Raw genomic sequence first — 19,109 nt, 5'->3', positions numbered from 1 at the left:
GGAATTTTGCTGTGTCACAGGGTTGGTTCAGTTCCCTCAGCTGAACAGATACAGTGGAAGTTACTGCTATAAAGCCTAATCTAACCCAATGCGTTAAGTTATGGATGTGGAGCTGCTGCAAATACAAGCATCAGATGCGTATCTAATATTTTAATTACTTATCATTTGATGTGCTTTGCTCCACTCTCTGCATTACGCTGCCTGACTGACTGTCTTGGTTTCAACAATGATTGTAACGGACTGAACACAGAGACTGGACAGCTTAATTTAACCCAATGCATAAAGTTGCAGACGAGCATCACAGAGCTGGTACTAACACAAGCATTTAAGTGTCTTAAGTTGTGTATTTTTCTTTTGATAATACTTTTCGCTTGATGCGCTGTGGTCCACTCTCAAACGCTGCTCCAGTGCTGCCTGACGAGTGGATTTATATTCAGACTAATGCAACAATTAAAATTACACATGACTTCACACTTTACTTAGTCATGTCTTTGTGGATTATGTCAAGACATATTCCCCCTTCAAGGTTATCAACTTTATTTTTTATTAAAGTGGAATCCACTTTACAAAATAAGGTATACTTGACTGAGTGCTTTATTGCTCCTTTAAAGAAGTGGTTCCCGAAGTAGGAACAATGAGATGAAGTCACTTGGTGATTTCCAAAAATCAAATAAATTTTAATAAATTATTGAAATTATAATCTTTTGATCTATTAATCCAAATAAACTAAAATATCAATTTTAATAAACTATTAAAATAACTATTATTCATCCATAACCTACAGAAGATAAAAAAAAAGTTACAATAAAAATTGTCTCCAAAAATTAAACAAAGAATGAACTTGTGCTGTAAACATTGTGCCAACCAAGTCTCATTAGGTGAGGTTGATATTCAATTAAACAAATGAATAAATGACTATAAAAATGACATAGTTGTGAGACATAGTTGCTGCACTTTTTTGTGTTGTCAATATGCTAATGTTTATAGGCCTATAGGTGTGTGCGAGCTGTTGCATTCAAAATTTGGTTGTTTATAACCACCTCTGAAAATAGTGGGGGTCGTGAGTCACTGGCTGTTATTTTGGGGGTTGTGGGTTGAAAAATATGGGAACCCCTGGTTTAACGGTTCCAAAAAAAAAAAAAAAAAAGCTTTCAGATGTTAGTATTAGTACGTTAGTTTGAAGGATATCTAATAGCTAGTGTGCTCCAAAACTGTGACAAAATACGCAAATCTTGCAGTTTGTCACTTCTACCTTAAAGGATCAATTATTTTTTTTGACATCGCTTCATACTTCCATTTTTTATCAAATCTTCTGACCAATCACATGTTCTATAGTATCTGACATGCCCCGCTTCTTTAAGATGCCTCTTATTTGTTTTTATATTTTATTATTTTTATTAAACCAATAAACCCTAACACAACTGGTTGTTTTTTTTTCAGAGGAGGAGCTACTATATGTCCCACTCTGTTTTCATGTTTCAGTTGAGATTTATCCAAACATTGAAAAAAAATGCAAATTGCAAAGCACTTCACAGGACCTTTAACAATTCCTATATTGTTAAAAATGGACTATACACAGAGTAGGTCCTTATTGGCTGTTTAAATGCATCTGTTCAAATAAGTGTTTATTCTATGAAAGCAAAACAGTTGGATGCGTTTCTGACTTTTGGACATGGTAGAAAGTAAATAAGCTTAAAATGTTTCAGACTCTACTTGCACAGTTACTTTAGAAAGTCCACCTTTGAACCGATCAAAAATGTATCTTAGTACCAGTCGTCTTAAAAACAATTTGCTAGCATCACTTACATGTGTTTCGCCCCTGAGTTGATTTTCAAATCATGTTTGACCAAACGAATGTAGCACTTCAGATCATTCCCGGTGCATCTGGTAATCAAGAAATACATTTAAGGTGAGTGTGCTTTAAGTTAAACAGACTGAAAACCAATTTTGTACACCATATTTTCAAGAAAATAAGTTTCACCATGTTATAGTGCTGTCATGATACTAAAATTTTAAAAACGTCCATATCCTGCTAACATTTGAGCGATGTTTAGCATGTTCTTGAACAGCACTGATTTGTCATTGTGTTTATGTTCCCAACAAAGATGACTGTGATTGACTCACCGCTGTTTACTGAGTGTGAACACACATACAGGGACACTGGAGCATTTTAAAGCCAGCTCGATCAGCTGGTTTGTCTATAAGCTGACATATAAGAGATCAGCTAATGAATTGTGGCTTTAAAATGCTTCAGTATGCCTGTATCTGTGTTTACACTCAGTAAACAGCAGTGAGTTCGGTGACCTGATGATCTTCATGGCAAATCCCTCACATCTGTTGAGCTCAACAGCGCTCAAATGTTAGCAGGAAATGGACAATTTTAAAGTTTCAGTATCGATTGATACCTAATTCCAGTATTGTGACAACACCACTATGTTATAATAGACCTTTGAGACGAAAAAACTATAATAATTATAATAAAACAAAATTAATTAATTAATAAAAGTACTGTTGGACCTAAATAAAATGGTTTCGAAATGTTATAAAAATATAGTTTAACAACAAATCTTTTAGGTTCAACTGAAATGAAAAAAGAAACAAACAAAAAAAGTGGATATACTATATAAAAAAATACTATGAAGCACTATTTAAAATTATTCAAAGCAAAATTAAAACTGGCATGTGAAAAATGTAAAAAAAAAAAAAAATTGCATCTGTAACATTCAGTGCAATCCCAGTGTGTGCATGCTTTGAACATCATATCTGATGTAATATACAGAGCTCAGCATATGTGTACACCCACCACAAATCTCTCATTTAAATTCATATTTTCTATAAGATGGCGCAGTGGGTAGCACAATCGCCTCACAGCAAGATGGTCACTGGTTTGAGCCTAGGCTGGGTCCGTTGGCATTTCTGTGTGGAGTTTGCATGTTCTCCCCGTGTTCCAGTGCGTTTCCTCCAGATGAAACAAAAAATTGTCAGTAGTGTATGAGTGTAAATGAGTGTGTTTTTCCCAGTGATGGGTTGCAGCTGGAAGGGCATCCGCTGTGTAAAACACATGCTGGTTAAGTTGGCGGTTCATTCTGCTCTGGGGACCCCTGATTAATAAAAGGACTAAGCCGAAAAGAAAATGAATGCATGAATGAATAGCATAAATAAAAAGAAACTAAAAATATATATTTTTTTCATTTTGGAATTTTTTTTCATTTCCTAAAATGTTCTGTGGCTAAAAAAGTATTTTAACAAATATATGTTTTGTTTAAATGCACCAATATATTACCCATATTCACTGAGAAATTTATAAAAGTATTTATCTTCAAAATAGGGTGTACTCATATATGCTGAGCACTGTATATTCATCCAATAGTTCGTTCAAAAATTATTACCTTCCATAGTAGAAAAAAAATGTATCTTGAAAATCTTATTTTGGTTAGAACAGAAGTTTGGATCAAGAGAATGGTGGTTAAGTGATGGCAGAATAAACAAACGATTCTTTTTTTTATGAAATAGCACTTAAACTTCATCACACAGATGATAAGTCTATGTTAGAGACAAAACAATGCGACTTCTATTCCAAAAAAAAAAAAAAACATGTTTAAATTAGGCCTGTCACAATAATCAATATATCAACTTATCGCACAACACACGGACAAGACTGGAATTATTTTTGGTGATGCAATATATAATCGCCCATACAAAAAAAGCAACATTTTAGCTGATTGTGTAACATCTCTATCTCTGTTAGAGGTGTAAGTGTCACTATAGTTTAAAAAAAAACTATAGTATTTACTATAAATGATCATAGTATATTTTCATGAGGGTGTCTGACAACTAAAAATAGTATCAGATATTGCAGTGTTTTTACCTTGGACTTTTTTGTTAACATTTATTAATATTTATTTGTTTAGGATAAGCATTTTTACATTCTAATTCCAATGCCTAGTTATTAAATTGTTAATTACTATAATGAAACTAAATATTCTTAATAATACATTATTATGTGTTCTTTGGAAGAGTGTACTTGCATTGGAATGCTATTATATTGTCATTCTGGCATTATATAGTGAGTGGCATAAAATGGTCTTAACAATAACAATAATATCGTTTAACGCAATATATTTTGGTACAATATATTGTACAACATAATAGATATTGTGACAGGCCTAGTTCAAATGTAGAACTTTTCCTGACTTTTTGGCAATGCTCTGCAGCTCTGCCTGCTGATCGTCCTCCTTTGTGAGCTGGGATAATCGGCTCAGCGAAGCATCCACCTCTTGGATGGTCAGAAGACTTTTTGCTGAAGGAGGGAAAGACTTGCTTTCCTCGAAAAACATCCGCACCGTCTCCGAAACATCTCCCTATGAAGATCAATGAGAGAAAGGTCAAATATCTCTCCTCTTTTCTAAATTAAACCTTCGAAGCTACACTACAAACCTGTTCCAAGTCTTGCACCATGTCATCCTGATTGCAATTCAGTATGCGGCTAAAAAGCTTGACGATTTGTTTGTCATTGAGGTTGTACACATTCTTCACTACGCCTGGGAGGAGAAGCTTCACTGTCAGGTACAAATCTCCTCTGAATTTGTCTGTGAAGGTTTGGGAGAGAGATTTATTAAAACGGGTCACTGAGATAATTCATTCGTGTTAATATTAAAGGGTTAGTTCATCCAAAAATGAAAATGACCTCAATTTATTCTCACTCAGTTTTTAAAGCCTTTATGAGTTTTTATCTACTGTTGATTATACTGTTTTTAGAGAATTCGTCAAGTTGAACTTCCTCAAACAGTGCAGCTTAAGGCTGATTTATACTTCTGCGTCAAATGCCGGCGTATGCTCAGCGCTGACACATAGCCCTACGCCGTGGCCTTCGACGTCGCTGATGTGCACCTCTCAAAAAAATGTAACTACATGTCGCAACGACGCGTAGCGCAAGCTCTGTGATTGGTCGGCTTGGTAGTGTTGACGAGTCTGGAAGAGACCGAGAGCCACGCGAGCCCAACGGAGCGATTGTTTACAAGTGTGGAGTCCCGCAAAGGAGCTCCTGATGGAAAGTTTTGTTTTGTGTTTACCTCATAGTTAAAGCTGTTGCACGTCCGCCAGTTCCTGCCTCAAAATGAGCGAGTTTAAGCCACTTGTACAACCCAGAAGCGTTTAGAAAAAACAAAACTCAGGCGAAGAAACTCGACACAGAGACAAATTAACACCTCACTGCCAACTAGCGTTTTGGAAGTGTAAATGCAGACCAACAGAGACAGCGCACAAAAGTATAAATGCACAGCTACGCGCGTTGCATGCGCCGTGGCTTACGCCGGTCACTTGACGCAGAAGTATAAACCAGGCTTTATCGCTGTCAGGTCCATAAGCAGTGGACCAATCAGAAGGGGTCAGAGGTGGGACAACCATAGCAAGCTTCTATTTAAAGTAGAAAGTTAGCATGAAAACTGTTTTGTTTACCATAATATCAAGCCGCATAAGGCGCTCATTGGGGCTTTGTCCAGAATATCCTGAGTTATATGATGTATCTTCATGTGCTTATCATAACATATTGTCTTTCTACTTCTTACAATTTTTTAATTGTCATTATTACATCACATTTATAATATTGCATCACAAGGACCTTGCGCTGACAATTTTAAACCCATTCCTGAGTGCAATATCATAGCATTTTCAGTGTGAATGTGCCCATAGACTACCATAGTGCGATGCAACACAGTCCGGAGGTAATCAAATTAATCAAAAATCTTTTGTGTTCAAAAGAAGAAACTCGAACAGGTTTTGAAGAAGTGAAGGGTGAGTAAATAATTGTGTATTTTAGTTTTTGGGTGAACAATCCCTTTAATGATTGATGGCTCATATTTTCCATGCTTACCTCCACCTGAGCCTTTTGTTAAGAAGTCTCTGACGATCTCCGTCTTGGCGTTGTAGCCCGACTTCTCTGCCACTAAAGCACAGAGTTTTCTGAACTCACGAAGTAAGTTGTCTTTATGTGTGGGGTCACACATCTGAGCTGATAAAACGCTACCCTGAGCGGGTTTGGCTGGAGATGGTCCAGGACTGGAGGAAGAGGAACCGGCCTTGGTAGCTGTGGACACAAAGTGTTGAGCATTGTATTAAGCTGACAGACTACAACAACTTAAAATGATAAATCAGGGGTGTCTAAACCTGTTTGTTATGTTTAACTTTAAGCTTAGTGAAACACACCTGAACCAGCTAATCAAGGTTTTTCAGACTCGATAGAAAATTCCACACAATTGTGTAGGAGCTGCTTAAAAGCTCAAGTATACAAGACATCAGCCTTTCATGAGAAGGATCAACACTCACCAGTTGTAAATGCAAGTAAAAGAATCATAATCTCAACCTAAAGTACAACTTAAACCACACTCACATACATACAGTCATGTAAAAAATTAAAGACATCCCACTAAATTGCATATTTTTTCAAACCATAATGTACAAAAATAATATGGTCTTATGGTCGTTATTTACTGAACAAAAATAATCCAACACTGAAATTCCAGATTCAGATCCTGTAGATTTGTTGTTGTTGTGCAGCTTTTCTTATTGTATTTTTTTCTGTTGAGCTTGAAGCTTTAACAAAAACATGTTGTTGTTTATCTGAGACTTAATTTTCCAAATTTTAAACCTGACGAAGTAAATGCTCCTTTTCAACAGTATATTCTAAAAATAGTTCAAAATCATTAATTATTAGACTTTAACAACAACAACAGCATCAGTTTCTGGATCACCCAATCAGCATTTTAGAATGGTTTTTTTAAAAATGCAGATATAAAGATATTATATATGTATATACAAACGTTTCACAATGTTACAGTTGTACTTTGGTGAAATAAAAACAGCCGTGCTCAGCAAAAAAAAAAAAAAAAAAAGACTTATAAAGTCTGTGTTATACTTTTAGTTTTAGTATGTTGATGTACTGGTATATTATTGTACTGATACTGAATATTGAGTAGGGCCGGTGCTTTCTCAATATGCGCATCATTTCCTCAAAGCAAACTGATAGTAAACGGGGTCACAAACCAGAAGCACCGCTCAGCGACGCAACGCCATGCATTTCAGAATTCTAAACAGGTTTCTATAAGGGTACACACACCAGTGCAGCAAGCCGCCGGCTGTCCGCGGCACCCAGCCACAACTCAGGACACTGTTCATATTTCTGCTGGGCCACAGAGCACCATCTGAATAGTTTCATTTTAAATAGCATGCGAATGTGCGCGTCTGGTCTGCAATACTTTCAACTGCCGAGTCGCGGCACTGTGTTGCGCATCCAGTGTGTGACGCCCTTAAGAGGGGTGTGGTTAAGAATATTATGACTGAAGTCATCAAACAGACATTACCATAGTAGGACCGTCAAACAAAACAAAGAAGCAAATGGTCAGACTTTGATTGAAGATTACCAAAAACTTCTTATTCATTGGATTAACTTGCATGGATTAACCGTTCACCTAAATAATAATAATAATAATAATAATAATATGTTGGCAAAATAAACACAAAATTCTAATTTTACAGAGACTTTAAAAATGTACTTCCCCAAACTATTTTGTAACCTAATAGACATCTAAGAATAGCCCAAAACTAATCTCTGTATTGATGAGTAGTCTAGTTTTGCTATAATCTTAAGATGTCTCTTACATTTTCACCGACAATCCAAATGTCTATGTTTAGAAGTCTATTAGACATCTGATTAAAACTAAATTGTTGGTAGGTAAATGATGTCTAAAATAACAGCAGTTAAAATACATACATATATAACTGTACCTGTGAAGCCAGAAAACTTGCGAGGAGCATTGACTGTTGGATCAGCTGGCGGCGATGACAGCTGCCCACTGGTGTTTAGCTTTGCTTGCACTTTCTTCTTTGGGGTTGAATTAACTTTAGCTGCCAGTTCTGTTTAAGAGAAGAAACATTGCTCAGCACATATCAGGGGTCCGTTCTTCATACGTGGATTACTCAGTTAGCTGGATTTGGATATAGATGATTTGACTCGATTTAGGATCGTTTCGTTCTTCAAAGCTGATCAGAGAGTTGTTGTCAAAGCAAGTTCTGCTAGGTCAGACCTGATCGGGAGCAGGTTCAATTCATATAAACAGGATTAGATCGACTCAGTTCAAGCAAAGATAATACAGAAAGTATGTTCCGAATTCTGATATTTTCTTACAGTAGTGGTTACACTAAGGAAAATGGTTAATATTTTTTAACTATATACATAAAGTTGAACTTTTTTACATGAACTTTTTAGATCGCTTTAATACAAATTGTGTATAATAGAAATGCACAATATGTGACTTTTTTTTTTTAAAGCAATAATACATTTATGTAGTTATAAACATGTTTTGATAGTTAATATGCCAGTGATTTGATGCTTCACAAAAGTTGCAGACGCCTTTATTAATATCAAAATGCTTTTGTAAACAACCAGTTATTCTTTACACCGATTAAAAAACGGCTACTATAATAAAGAAAATATTTTTTAAATGTAGAACTAAGTACATTGGTTTGCATTGAAATACATGAAGAATACTCTTAACACATGAACGTGTAAAGCCTGCAGCTCACAACAAATGTGGAAGGTTATTGCGTGTCATATTTAACAAATCGTTTACAACTAATTTGATGTAATTTTGCTCACAGGGATAATTTAATATTGATCAGTCGTTGTCATTACGCTGCTGTGCTGTCAGCCAATTATTGCATTGCTGATCATGATTTCGAGGATCGATAGATTTGTCCTTCACAACACAAGCAGCGATCTCCGATCAGTTTATCCAGACATTCTAATCTGATTCGTCAATTTCTTTGAAGAACCAAATTAGTGAGAGATCAGTTATCGAGATGAAAAGATCCAGGATCTGCCAAATCATCTTAGATCATTTAAGCGAGGTACGAAGAACCGACCCCAGATCTGCAGTAATAAAAAAATTAAACAAGAAAGGGCAAAACATGTAGAGAGCGAATACCTGAAACGTGTTTATTGATGAGATCTTTATCCTCATCCTGAAGTTCCTCCCATCCCTCCAGTTCAGTGATGTCCTCAATCTTCTTTGTGGTGGCCCGCGCTCTCTCAAGCTTCTCAAAGATACACTTTACGTGATACCATTCCTTCATTTCCCCTGCAGACTCGCTGAATGGGTTTGGAACGATCTTGCCAATCCGGACCAGACCTTTCATGATCTTGTCTTTGCATTTCTTGCAGCCAGCCGTGCCACGTTTGGCATATTCAACACAGTATCTCTGCTCCGCCATATCCGCTTGTTCACTCCTCCGCACAGGCCAGGAAATGTGGAAATAAGAGCTGGATATTAAAGTAAATGCTGGAGTGTGTGGCGCACAGAAAAAGACTCCACTGGGGCTTGATTCAGAGCCCCGGGTAAATATAAGAGTCCTCGAGCACTGGAGATATTGGTGTTTGAGTGTTGCTCTAAATAAAGGCTCCCAAGAAATTTTGGTCAAAGATGATCTGCTGAGTGTTCTTAATGCCCTGCCAAGCCAAAGACTGGGCATAAAGTTCAGTAAGACAGAAAAGTCTTCATCTCATAAAATAGATGTGAATCCTTCAAGAAAAATAGAAATAGAAAAATAGTTATCATGGTTAATGGTGGTCATTTTGAGTTGAGTGGAAAACTTAAGGCTAGTATGGTGAGCTGGCAGTAGGGCTGTGCGATTAATTGAAATCGAATTGTAAATGCGATTTGAAATGTTGCATTTAGTTAATCGCAAATGTCTGAGATATGAAATATATATCTGCATAATATAATTTCCCCCACCCAGAGCAAATGCGTGACTGCCGTCTGTGTGTGACAGCCTTACTAGCAAATTGAGTGAGCATTTTTGTCTGCCCAATAACAATTGCGCAACTAAACTGTGAAATAACTAAAAATAGCATATTTATTTACGACTACCTATTGGGAAACACAACTGAAAAAAAAGTAAAGAAAAAAGGTACAAAAAAAGGTACTGGTTAGGCATGGGACAATAACCGTTATCAAGGTTCCGGCGGTTTAAAAAAAAGTCAAGATTTTAAATCGCCAACATTTTCTGTTATACCGTTCTTACGGTATATGTAAGATTTTTTTTGTTTTTTTAGGACAACAGTATCTCCAGCAGTAATTATGTCCAAAAATGCAAGTTTTTAAATTGTAAGGACATTTGTGTTTTAGAAACTAATGAAGACAGCAGAAGTCTGTAGCTATGTTTCCATCCAAAAATGCGAATTAACTTTATGCACCCAACTGGATTATCGCATAAAAGACGTGCAAATGAAGCAGCGTTTCCATCCAACAAGTCAAAGAGAACAAAATCGTCACTTTATTATTATAATTAACTGGTACCAAATATCAACAGTAAAAACGGAATTTGTGGAATCTGCGGCAGGAGAAGCTGCATGACTCTTTTCCTCATTTAATAAATGACTTGCGCCTCAGAAGACAATGCTGACACGCAATGAACAAGTGATGGTGTTTGAAGAAATGAGATGAGGAGCAAAAATGCTCTTGACAGTTCTGGGGGTAATTAATAATATAATAACACTAATACTGCAACGGTTAAGGATTTTTAGAAAGACCACAACAACATTTCAGATGTTTTTAATCTGGTCAGCCTGTTGATTTGTCTATTCACACACATTTTTATCATCACATGATCTCTTATAACAAAATCACATGACCTTTTTAATGTGCATACTGGAATTTGTTTGCTAAAAGTGTTTCCATCTTAGTTTTTGTGCATCTTTTGTTGTTGAATAAAAAGTTTATCCTACTCAGTTGTGCATACAGTTTTTATGCGCATTTTCAAAATGTATGTGCATCTTGGCGATTTGGTGGAAACATAGCTAATGAATCATATGAATCATTTAGCCTGACATGTTGACTGTTTCAAAATAATTTAAAAATTTCCCTAAATTAAATTACATTGTGTTCAAAAAGAAAATAGTTTTAGTTTTTTACTCAGACTTTTTAAAAGAGCATATTTTAGAGCAGTAATAGCAATTCCGTGAAACCGTGATATTTTTATCCAAGGTTATCATATCGTCAGAATCATATAGCAACCAATGTCTAGTATTGGTACAGTGACAAAATGCAAAACCTACATACATGCAGTCAATCATATGTCTTTTTATGAATCATACAGTAATGTTCTGTTCTAACTGAGGTAAAGTTGGTTTTATATTCACTCATTCGTTCAGTAGCAATAAGTGCCAGGCTCCCAATACTGTTGGTACTTTGAATATTCGGTCTGAAATCATATGTAAATATGACTTCAAAACAACATTAGCACTATTTAACTGACTGTAAACATTGTTGTACTTTGATCGTCATAATAGTCTGATAATGTGATTTCACTATTTACAAATAATATTTTTCTAAAATTATATTATTTAAGAGAAAGTCTGAATGTACGAATATAAAACGAACTTTACCTCGTTTACGTTTATAAAGAATTTAGTCGTGTGAATTACAAAACACCTGCAGTAAAACAATGCAGTGCATGTGAAAATAGACTATTTAGCAACTTTAGAAAAACTAAAACGGTAATTTTCATACAGCCTGTCCTAAATTTATCGTTTCATACAGATACAATGTCACTTAAATTTATTTGTTTATAGTTTTGTTTACGTGTCGCTTTGTTGATCAACGTGGAATTAGCTCACATGCTAATGTTAGCTGCACTCTGCACCAACAGCCATAAAGAAACTAACTACAAGAGGCAGCATTGAAGTTATTTTAAATTCCGGATTACCTCAGTCTTCATTGTTAGCCGATCCCAAGCTCCGGATTTCATTTTTAAAAAGCACTCACAGATGTATTAGCAAAAGAGCATGATTTCTGTATTGTGTGCTGTCCCCTTTAAATCACACGAGTTCTTCCTCTTTGTTTGGAAGTGGTTCCTGTTCAGTGCGCATGCGCAGAAAATTCATGTTTGTTTCATGGTCATATTATGTGTTGTTAAAATCGTTTATCGATCTACTTGGCACGAATCCGAAGTGACTGATTCTAAACACAACATTTTCTCGTTGAGACTCGTTGTAGTTTAAAAAAAAAATAAAACACGTTTTCTAACCAAATAAAAGCTTGATATTAAATCCACAAAGTGATGTTTTCCAGGACCTGTTAAGAGAGCTTATATACTGTTTTATCATGATAAGAAAAATGTGTGTGATATTCAGTAGTGGAAAGAGTACTAAAAACATAATCATGTAAAAGTACCACTTGCCCAAAAATGTAGTCCAAGTTGAGTTAAAGTATCTGTTGTAAATACTCAAAAGTATGAGTAAAAAGTAGTACTCAAAAGCTGGGAGAGGTTGATGCGTTTACATGTGATTTGTGCATGTCTGTGTAAACGTAACATTCTGTAGTGCAGTGCAATGTAACGTTAGGGGAGCGCGGGGCACAAAGTAACGTGGGGTAAAACGTACACTTACATTTTAAGGTATTTTTTCAGGGTTAACCATGCCATCCTTCCAGGTTTGCACTGCAGCATCGGAAGATGCCTTCATAAGTTCTGCAAAATTTGGATGAAAAACAGGAGAAACCATTATTGCAGCATAAAAGTATTTTTTATTAAACTCTATTTTTTTTATTTTTAAAAAATCTGTGAACATATGTATGAAAAGACTTTTATTTATGTGATTACCATCTTCAAGGCTAAAAGATGGAACCATTTTGAAAAGTGTGAGACTGCTTGCCAGTTTTGAGGAAAACATAACACAGAGTGTTGTAAGGGGGGTTTACAAATAATCCACACACTGTTGGACACCGATTAAACTTAATAATTGTTGAATGTTGAGAACTTTTCATATAAAATGTTTTTAATAGAAAATATTTTAATAGAAAAAAATAATTTTATTGCTAATAAATGGATTGTATAATAATGGATAATAATGCAAATAAATCCAAATGTGTTTATCCAATAAATAAATAAACATGCTGTGCTATGTAGAATAAAAATAGCTACTGAGGAAATACACTATTTAAAGTAAACAGAATTTAAATTAATTGTGTGAAATCTGCCTTTTTAAGCATGTGTTACAACTAACTCACTGTTACAACTTGCCCCGCAGGTGGGGTAAACAGTAACATTTTTACTCCTGGCACTTTTGGCAATACTGCACAGAAATCATAGGACCGGGGATCATACTTTCAGTGCTCATTTGTAGGAGCGGCTTGTGTGTTGCTGGTAAAAAAAAAATATGGTTCGGACTTTGTCTATTATTTGGCCAAAACCAAAAAGTGTTACTTTGTGCCCGGCTCACCCCTAATAATAAATTTCTTAGAAGTTTGATTTATTATCCTGCGACTTTTAGACGCAAGTACTTTTGGAAAAACCAATTAGAGAATATCGATTGGAACTTGATCTGGACTTATAACAACAAATATTGTGTCACATGTAGAGTCAGTGAAATCTACTTTAAAATTATACGTAAAATATATCAACCAGTTTCTCAAGAGTTATAAAGCTGATCTTTCTGAATCTTGTTTTTTTGCAGAATAATGTTGTTAAATATTTCATGTTTGATGTTAAATGTCTGTTTAATGTACTGAGTGGTCATAGAAAGAGATGTCATATTTTACGTAGATAAAAAAGGATATAGATATTAATCTTCTGTTTATGTTAAATCTTTTGATATTAATAGGTAAGTTTCATATACACAAGTGTAAATGGTCAGAGAGAAAGCCTAACATCTTTCAAGGCTGATTAAAAAATTTATTTTGATACTCTTAAAGGACTTTTATGTCATATAGCGATCTGTAACTCAATATAATATAATATAATATAATATAATATAATATAATATAATATAATATAATATAATATAATATAAACAAAACTCCTCTTCTCTATGGTAATTTTTAAACCCACTCGTTTTTTTTTCTCTCCTTTTTTTCTTATTGTTATTTTGCTTGCGAATGTTACGCAAAAATGTGAATATCACACATTTGCTATGCATTTTATTGGAAATGTTCAGCAAATACAATAAAAAAGAAAAAAGAAAACATTCTGTAGTGCATTTAGTTATTGTTTAAGGCCATCTCATCAGTGACATGCAATCTCAGTCTCTGGGTCATTGCGTGTAAAACAGGGGTGCCCAAACTCGATCGTGGAGGAGCAGTGTCCTGCAGATTTTAGCTCCAAACACAATTAGACACACCGGAACCAACTAATCAAGCTTTTGCAAATTATTCTACAAAGCTTCTGGCAAGAGCAAGTTGGAGTTAAACTCTGCAGTACATGGCTCTCCAGGACTGAGTTTGGGCACCCCTTGGTGTAATGTATCTTCTAGACACTTTTAATGCTTTTAAACAGTTTGTTTCTAATCCCTATAGACAGGAAATAATAAAGTAGTGACTGCAGGCATCCGTTCACTGGATATTTTCTCTTTTTCGGACCATTATCTGTAAACCCTAGAGATGGTTGTGCGGGAAAATCTCAGTAGATCAGCAGTTTCTGAAATACTCAGACCAGCCCGTCTGGCACCAACAACCATGCCACGTTCAAAGTCACTTAAATCACCTTTCTTCCCCATTCTGATGCTCAGTTTGAACTGCAGCAGATCGTCTTGACCATGCCTAAATTCCTAAATTCATTGAGTTGCTGCCATTTGATTGGAAAATTTGCGTTAAGAGCAGTTGGACAGCATGTATAATAAAGTGACTGGTGAGTGTCTATGACATTTCTTTCTTTATTTTTATGCTAACAAAAACTATTTATTTAAATGATAAAAAAACTACTTTGCTCCTCTTGTAGCATATACACTGTAAAAAAGTATATGTTTTATGTTATTTTAACTTATTTTTATTTTCAACCAGATATTTATTTTTTTATTTTTATTTTTTATTTAAAGATTTGCAATGAGAAAACAGTGGTATAGGTGTCTCATGTCATCATATACAATAATATTATACAATCGTCCATCGGCTAGTAATTCAATTCTTCTGTGAAGGGTAAAATTAACAACAAATAAATAAATTAAAATTAAAATTTAATAAAAATAGTCTTTCAAGATACATTCTCCAAAAACTTCCATAGAGGATTCCAGATATGCCAGAAATCATAAATCAGAAGTCATAAGTCAGTTTTTTCAAGGGTAAAAAAAATGGTTTTTATTTACATATTGACAGAAGGAATGTTCGCAGAGGACCACAACAAAACAATACATTTTCTTGCAAGATATGTACAAAAGTGTACCATGACTAAGTTGTAGAGCAGTTTTACAATTCAGAAGATAAACAACTGGAGAAAGAGCAAAAGGTTTACCTATAATCTTCTGAACTAATTTGTGTATTTCTTTCCAGTATGTCTTTATCATGTCACACTCCCAGAATACATGCATTACAGTACCAACATTGGATTTGCACTTAAAACAACACTGAGAAACATTAGGAAATATCTTATTTAGACGAACTGGCCTTAAATAAGTTCTGTAAAAGAATTTAAAATTTCGCTCGCAGGCTGATATTGTGGTCCCTTTGAAAAATATGCCAGAACAGACCAAAAACCATTCTTCTTCACTAAATATAACTTTCTCCCATATAACTTTCAAGAAGGTAAGGGAAGAATGGCCTACATTAGATAACATTGAGTAAAAGAAAAAAAAATGAAGAATACAATTGTTTTTCCATGTCAGAAAGATCAAGATGTATTCTGCCATCTTTAAGGTCAACTAGATTTTTAAAGTTATGCAAAGCTTAATATTTAGTCAGTTTGACTGAAGTTGAGATGACAAGAAACGTTCATTTGATTCAACTAAAAAGAAGGCAGCAGTTTTTTTTAGTGTACATTATATTTTTAATACACTGAAAATTAATAAAAAGAATCATTTATTGTAATTTTTTTATAAATAACAGTAATAAAACAGAATTATATTGATTAAATTAACAATATTGATCAGTTAGTTCCATTAATGAACAGTAAAGTTATGTTTTTCTTTCTCAAACAAATAATAATTTGTTCACAGTGAGAAACTAGCACATCTTCATCATACCAAGAGATGGCAGTAATTCAACCACTATATGTTTACATTGTATTAAGATTTTATTAGTATGGCAGAGAACAAAACTATTGCCAGGAACCTTTAATTTTAGTTTATCACTAAATGAGCCACACTATTTACCCTCCAGCAAAATAAATTGAAATTCATGATATGAAAGATTCAGCAGATTCTGAAATATTAAGCAGCGAGTCTAAGCAAAACCACTGTGTTCACATCAGTCCACATCCGAGGATCTGCTGGAAGGCATTTTCTTTCTCCAGTCATTCCCCCGTGTTTACTAAACATAAATATAAATAATGCAGTTTAGCATCTTTTAGAGGATGATATAGACTAGAGTAAGGTTAAATGTGCTCTATTAACATACATTACAGAGATCAAGGTATAGGCCAGATTATTGATTCAACGAGGAGAATTTCTTACAGGGTATCATGAAATTCATATTCATATTAGACCATTTTACATTAATGAATCAGAACACCATGTTATTAAAATAGTGCTTAACAAACACTGGCTATAAACTGGTTTAGTTTGATTTCAGCTGACAAATCCTAATTTCTTATACTCCTTTAAAGTGATGTACTAAAATAACTAAAGCAAAACCAAAAAATATTAAATGTATACAGACATACAGTGTTAAAAAACAATAAGATACTTAATCTAAAGTTAAATATAGAGTTAAAATAATATTCTATACTACCATTATGGAAAAAAAACGTAATATATTGATGGATGCAAAAAAAAAAACAATAAAATAAAATTAAAATAAAACACAAATGACAAATTTTAACTACAGGTTCAATTTTTTTAAAAGGCATTTTCATAATCAGAGTATTGTCTTAATCGTATTAAAACAGTGTCCATGTAAACGTAGTCAGTGAGTATGTTTAGACTTAAACACCAATACTCCGATTTTAATACGTATTTACAAAATTGTAAGAGTTTGATTGTGGGGTTTACATCTCTGTACTACACTTTAATAATGCAACTAAAATAGGAATCCTCCACGTCTTTATTAGATTTCTCTTTAATTGAGTATGACTTTAGTCTGATTAAGGTCATCAAAAAAAAAAATAAATAAATAAATAATTTGCCGTTTACATGGTCCACTCTCAAAAAAAAGAACAGTCAATGGGGTGGTATCTTTACAAAAGATACAAGTTTGTAACTAAAGGGTCCTTGTTAATACCTCAAAGGTACATACTGGTACCTTAAAATGACAAATATCCCCTTTTGAAAATTTTAGGTACTAATATACACCTTTTAGATACCAGTATGAACCGTTTAAGTATGTGTACCTTTTGAAAAGGTACCACCCCAGCCCAGTGACAGCTCTCATACCTTTTTTTTCTGAGAGTGTAGACTCTTAAGACCCAGCCAGATCCCACGATTTTTATTGTCGGTTATGAAAGTCACCAAGTGCGATTTTGTCTTGATAAAATCTTAACTAGTCATGGGTACCAAATATGCCAGACCACACGTTTCTTCATAACCAGTCATCCCAAGATGTCTACGATGAACTTTATTTCCCAAAGCAGTCACAAGTGTTGCTATAACAATATTTCTCATCTCAATTGAACATATTTTTGTCAGTCTCAATAAACACTGATGTTTGCAGACAACTAATAACTACATTATTTAAGGGCATTCATTACAACATGGATAAGATCAAACTTAAGATCTCTTTTAATATTAAGATGTTTTCTTCGAAATCTAAATCTATATTTTCCTGCCGGTTGATTATTAAACTCTCCTGAACTCACCTGAACGTGCCGTGAGTAAGACGAAGAAAATGAAAGCACATCAGCAGCAAGGAAATATCCGATGCTCAAGACAATAAAGTAAAGTTAATCCTTAAAATAATAACATATTACAAAATTAACAAATATATGACAGAGTTTTGTGATACAATTACAGTGAAGCATTCATTAAATCCTTATTTTCTTCAGAGCGAAACAAATCCTCCACCTATATAGTTGAGTATATTTCTCTTGGAAAAAAAAATCTTTTTTTTAAACAAATTTTGTTTTGTGAAATTTTTTATCTTAATTTTAATGTATCTTCTGTTGGTCAGCTATCTATAAACAAGAACAACGAATAACATTTGAGGTTATTCGCTTCAAAACAACTCCGCTATATGTGCCAAAACACAAATTGCCATGAGATTGTGTTGTTTTGTTAAATAAAATCATGATCTAGCCTAAATAAAATTTAAGTGAAATATTTAGTTTCAGAGAAGCCTATATTAAACTGTTTTCACTTTTAATGACAAATCTGAATAAGCAGGAAATGCTTTTGCAATGTATTCACAGCACTGAACTTGTTCCCTGATTACCTCAGAAGAACAAACTCTGTTAGAAGGATAAGAGAACTCAAAAACACGTTGTGAGAATAGTGATGTCTGCATATTTGTGCCAGTCTGTCAGATAAAACTGCTTAAAACACTTTAATATTTTAGAAAAGGTAGTTCAAGTTTGCATAACCAATGATTGGTCTTATCCACCCTTGGCCCACATAAGTAAATACGCAGCCCAATTTTTGATAATCTGACCGGCGCATTAACAGCAGCACTTGTTGAGATAACCGAGAAATTATGTGCTCCTTTTACACAGTCACACGAGACGAAACTCATTGTGAAGATTGAGAAAAAAACTAAACATACTAGACTTTCGCAGATGGTGTCGTTAGGTGTTGCAGGCATTGTATCAGTTGTCGTGAACTATGACACATTACATGAAAAGAAATGATTGAATCTTGTGTTACGATGCCCATTTTTCATTTACCAATCCCCCTGATACCGTACGTCAAGGAAATTGTGCAGAAATCCTGACAAATTCGTGTGATCTGACCAGGGCTTTAATCAGAGTATTCTATTAATCATGTTAAAATATAAGTATTGTATGTAAACATACACACACTCTCAGATACAGAGAGACACACAGTAGGGATCAAATATTACAACATAGACACAAAAGTGGACATCTTTTGTTCTATATCTTCTTCTATTGGTATTTTGAAGCAGTACTTACATCTTATTACCACCAACATGATAAGTGAGTACTTGTAATTTTGTTGGTCCGTTTGTTGAATTAAGTTACAT

The 19,109-nt window shown here is 34.3% G+C and overlaps 1 protein-coding gene across 2 annotated transcripts in view; it reads right to left on the bottom strand.

The window, feature by feature from the left end:
* Positions 1–19,109, bottom strand: part of lig3 (ligase III, DNA, ATP-dependent) — a 163,963-nt gene that overhangs the window by 13,518 nt on the left and 131,336 nt on the right. Inside the window, exons 3-9 of one of the 2 annotated variants that reach the window (XM_087252376.1) lie at positions 12,443–12,522; positions 8,982–9,575; positions 7,783–7,911; positions 5,873–6,085; positions 4,438–4,589; positions 4,195–4,361; positions 1,807–1,884 (exon numbers count right to left, since the gene is read on the bottom strand). In XM_087252376.1, the coding sequence (XP_087108502.1) occupies positions 1,807–1,884; positions 4,195–4,361; positions 4,438–4,589; positions 5,873–6,085; positions 7,783–7,911; positions 8,982–9,525 (1,283 nt within the window). In that variant the 5' untranslated portion in view covers positions 9,526–9,575; positions 12,443–12,522. 2 annotated transcript variants of the gene reach the window in all.

The sequence above is a fragment of the Danio rerio genome, chromosome 5 (assembly GCF_052040795.2).
Source record: "Danio rerio strain M-AB ecotype USA chromosome 5, GRCz13ab, whole genome shotgun sequence".
NCBI classification, from domain to species: Eukaryota; Metazoa; Chordata; class Actinopteri; order Cypriniformes; family Danionidae; genus Danio; species Danio rerio.
The sequence above is the reverse complement of the archived record's forward strand: the minus strand, read 5'-3'. Positions and strand labels throughout refer to the sequence as shown.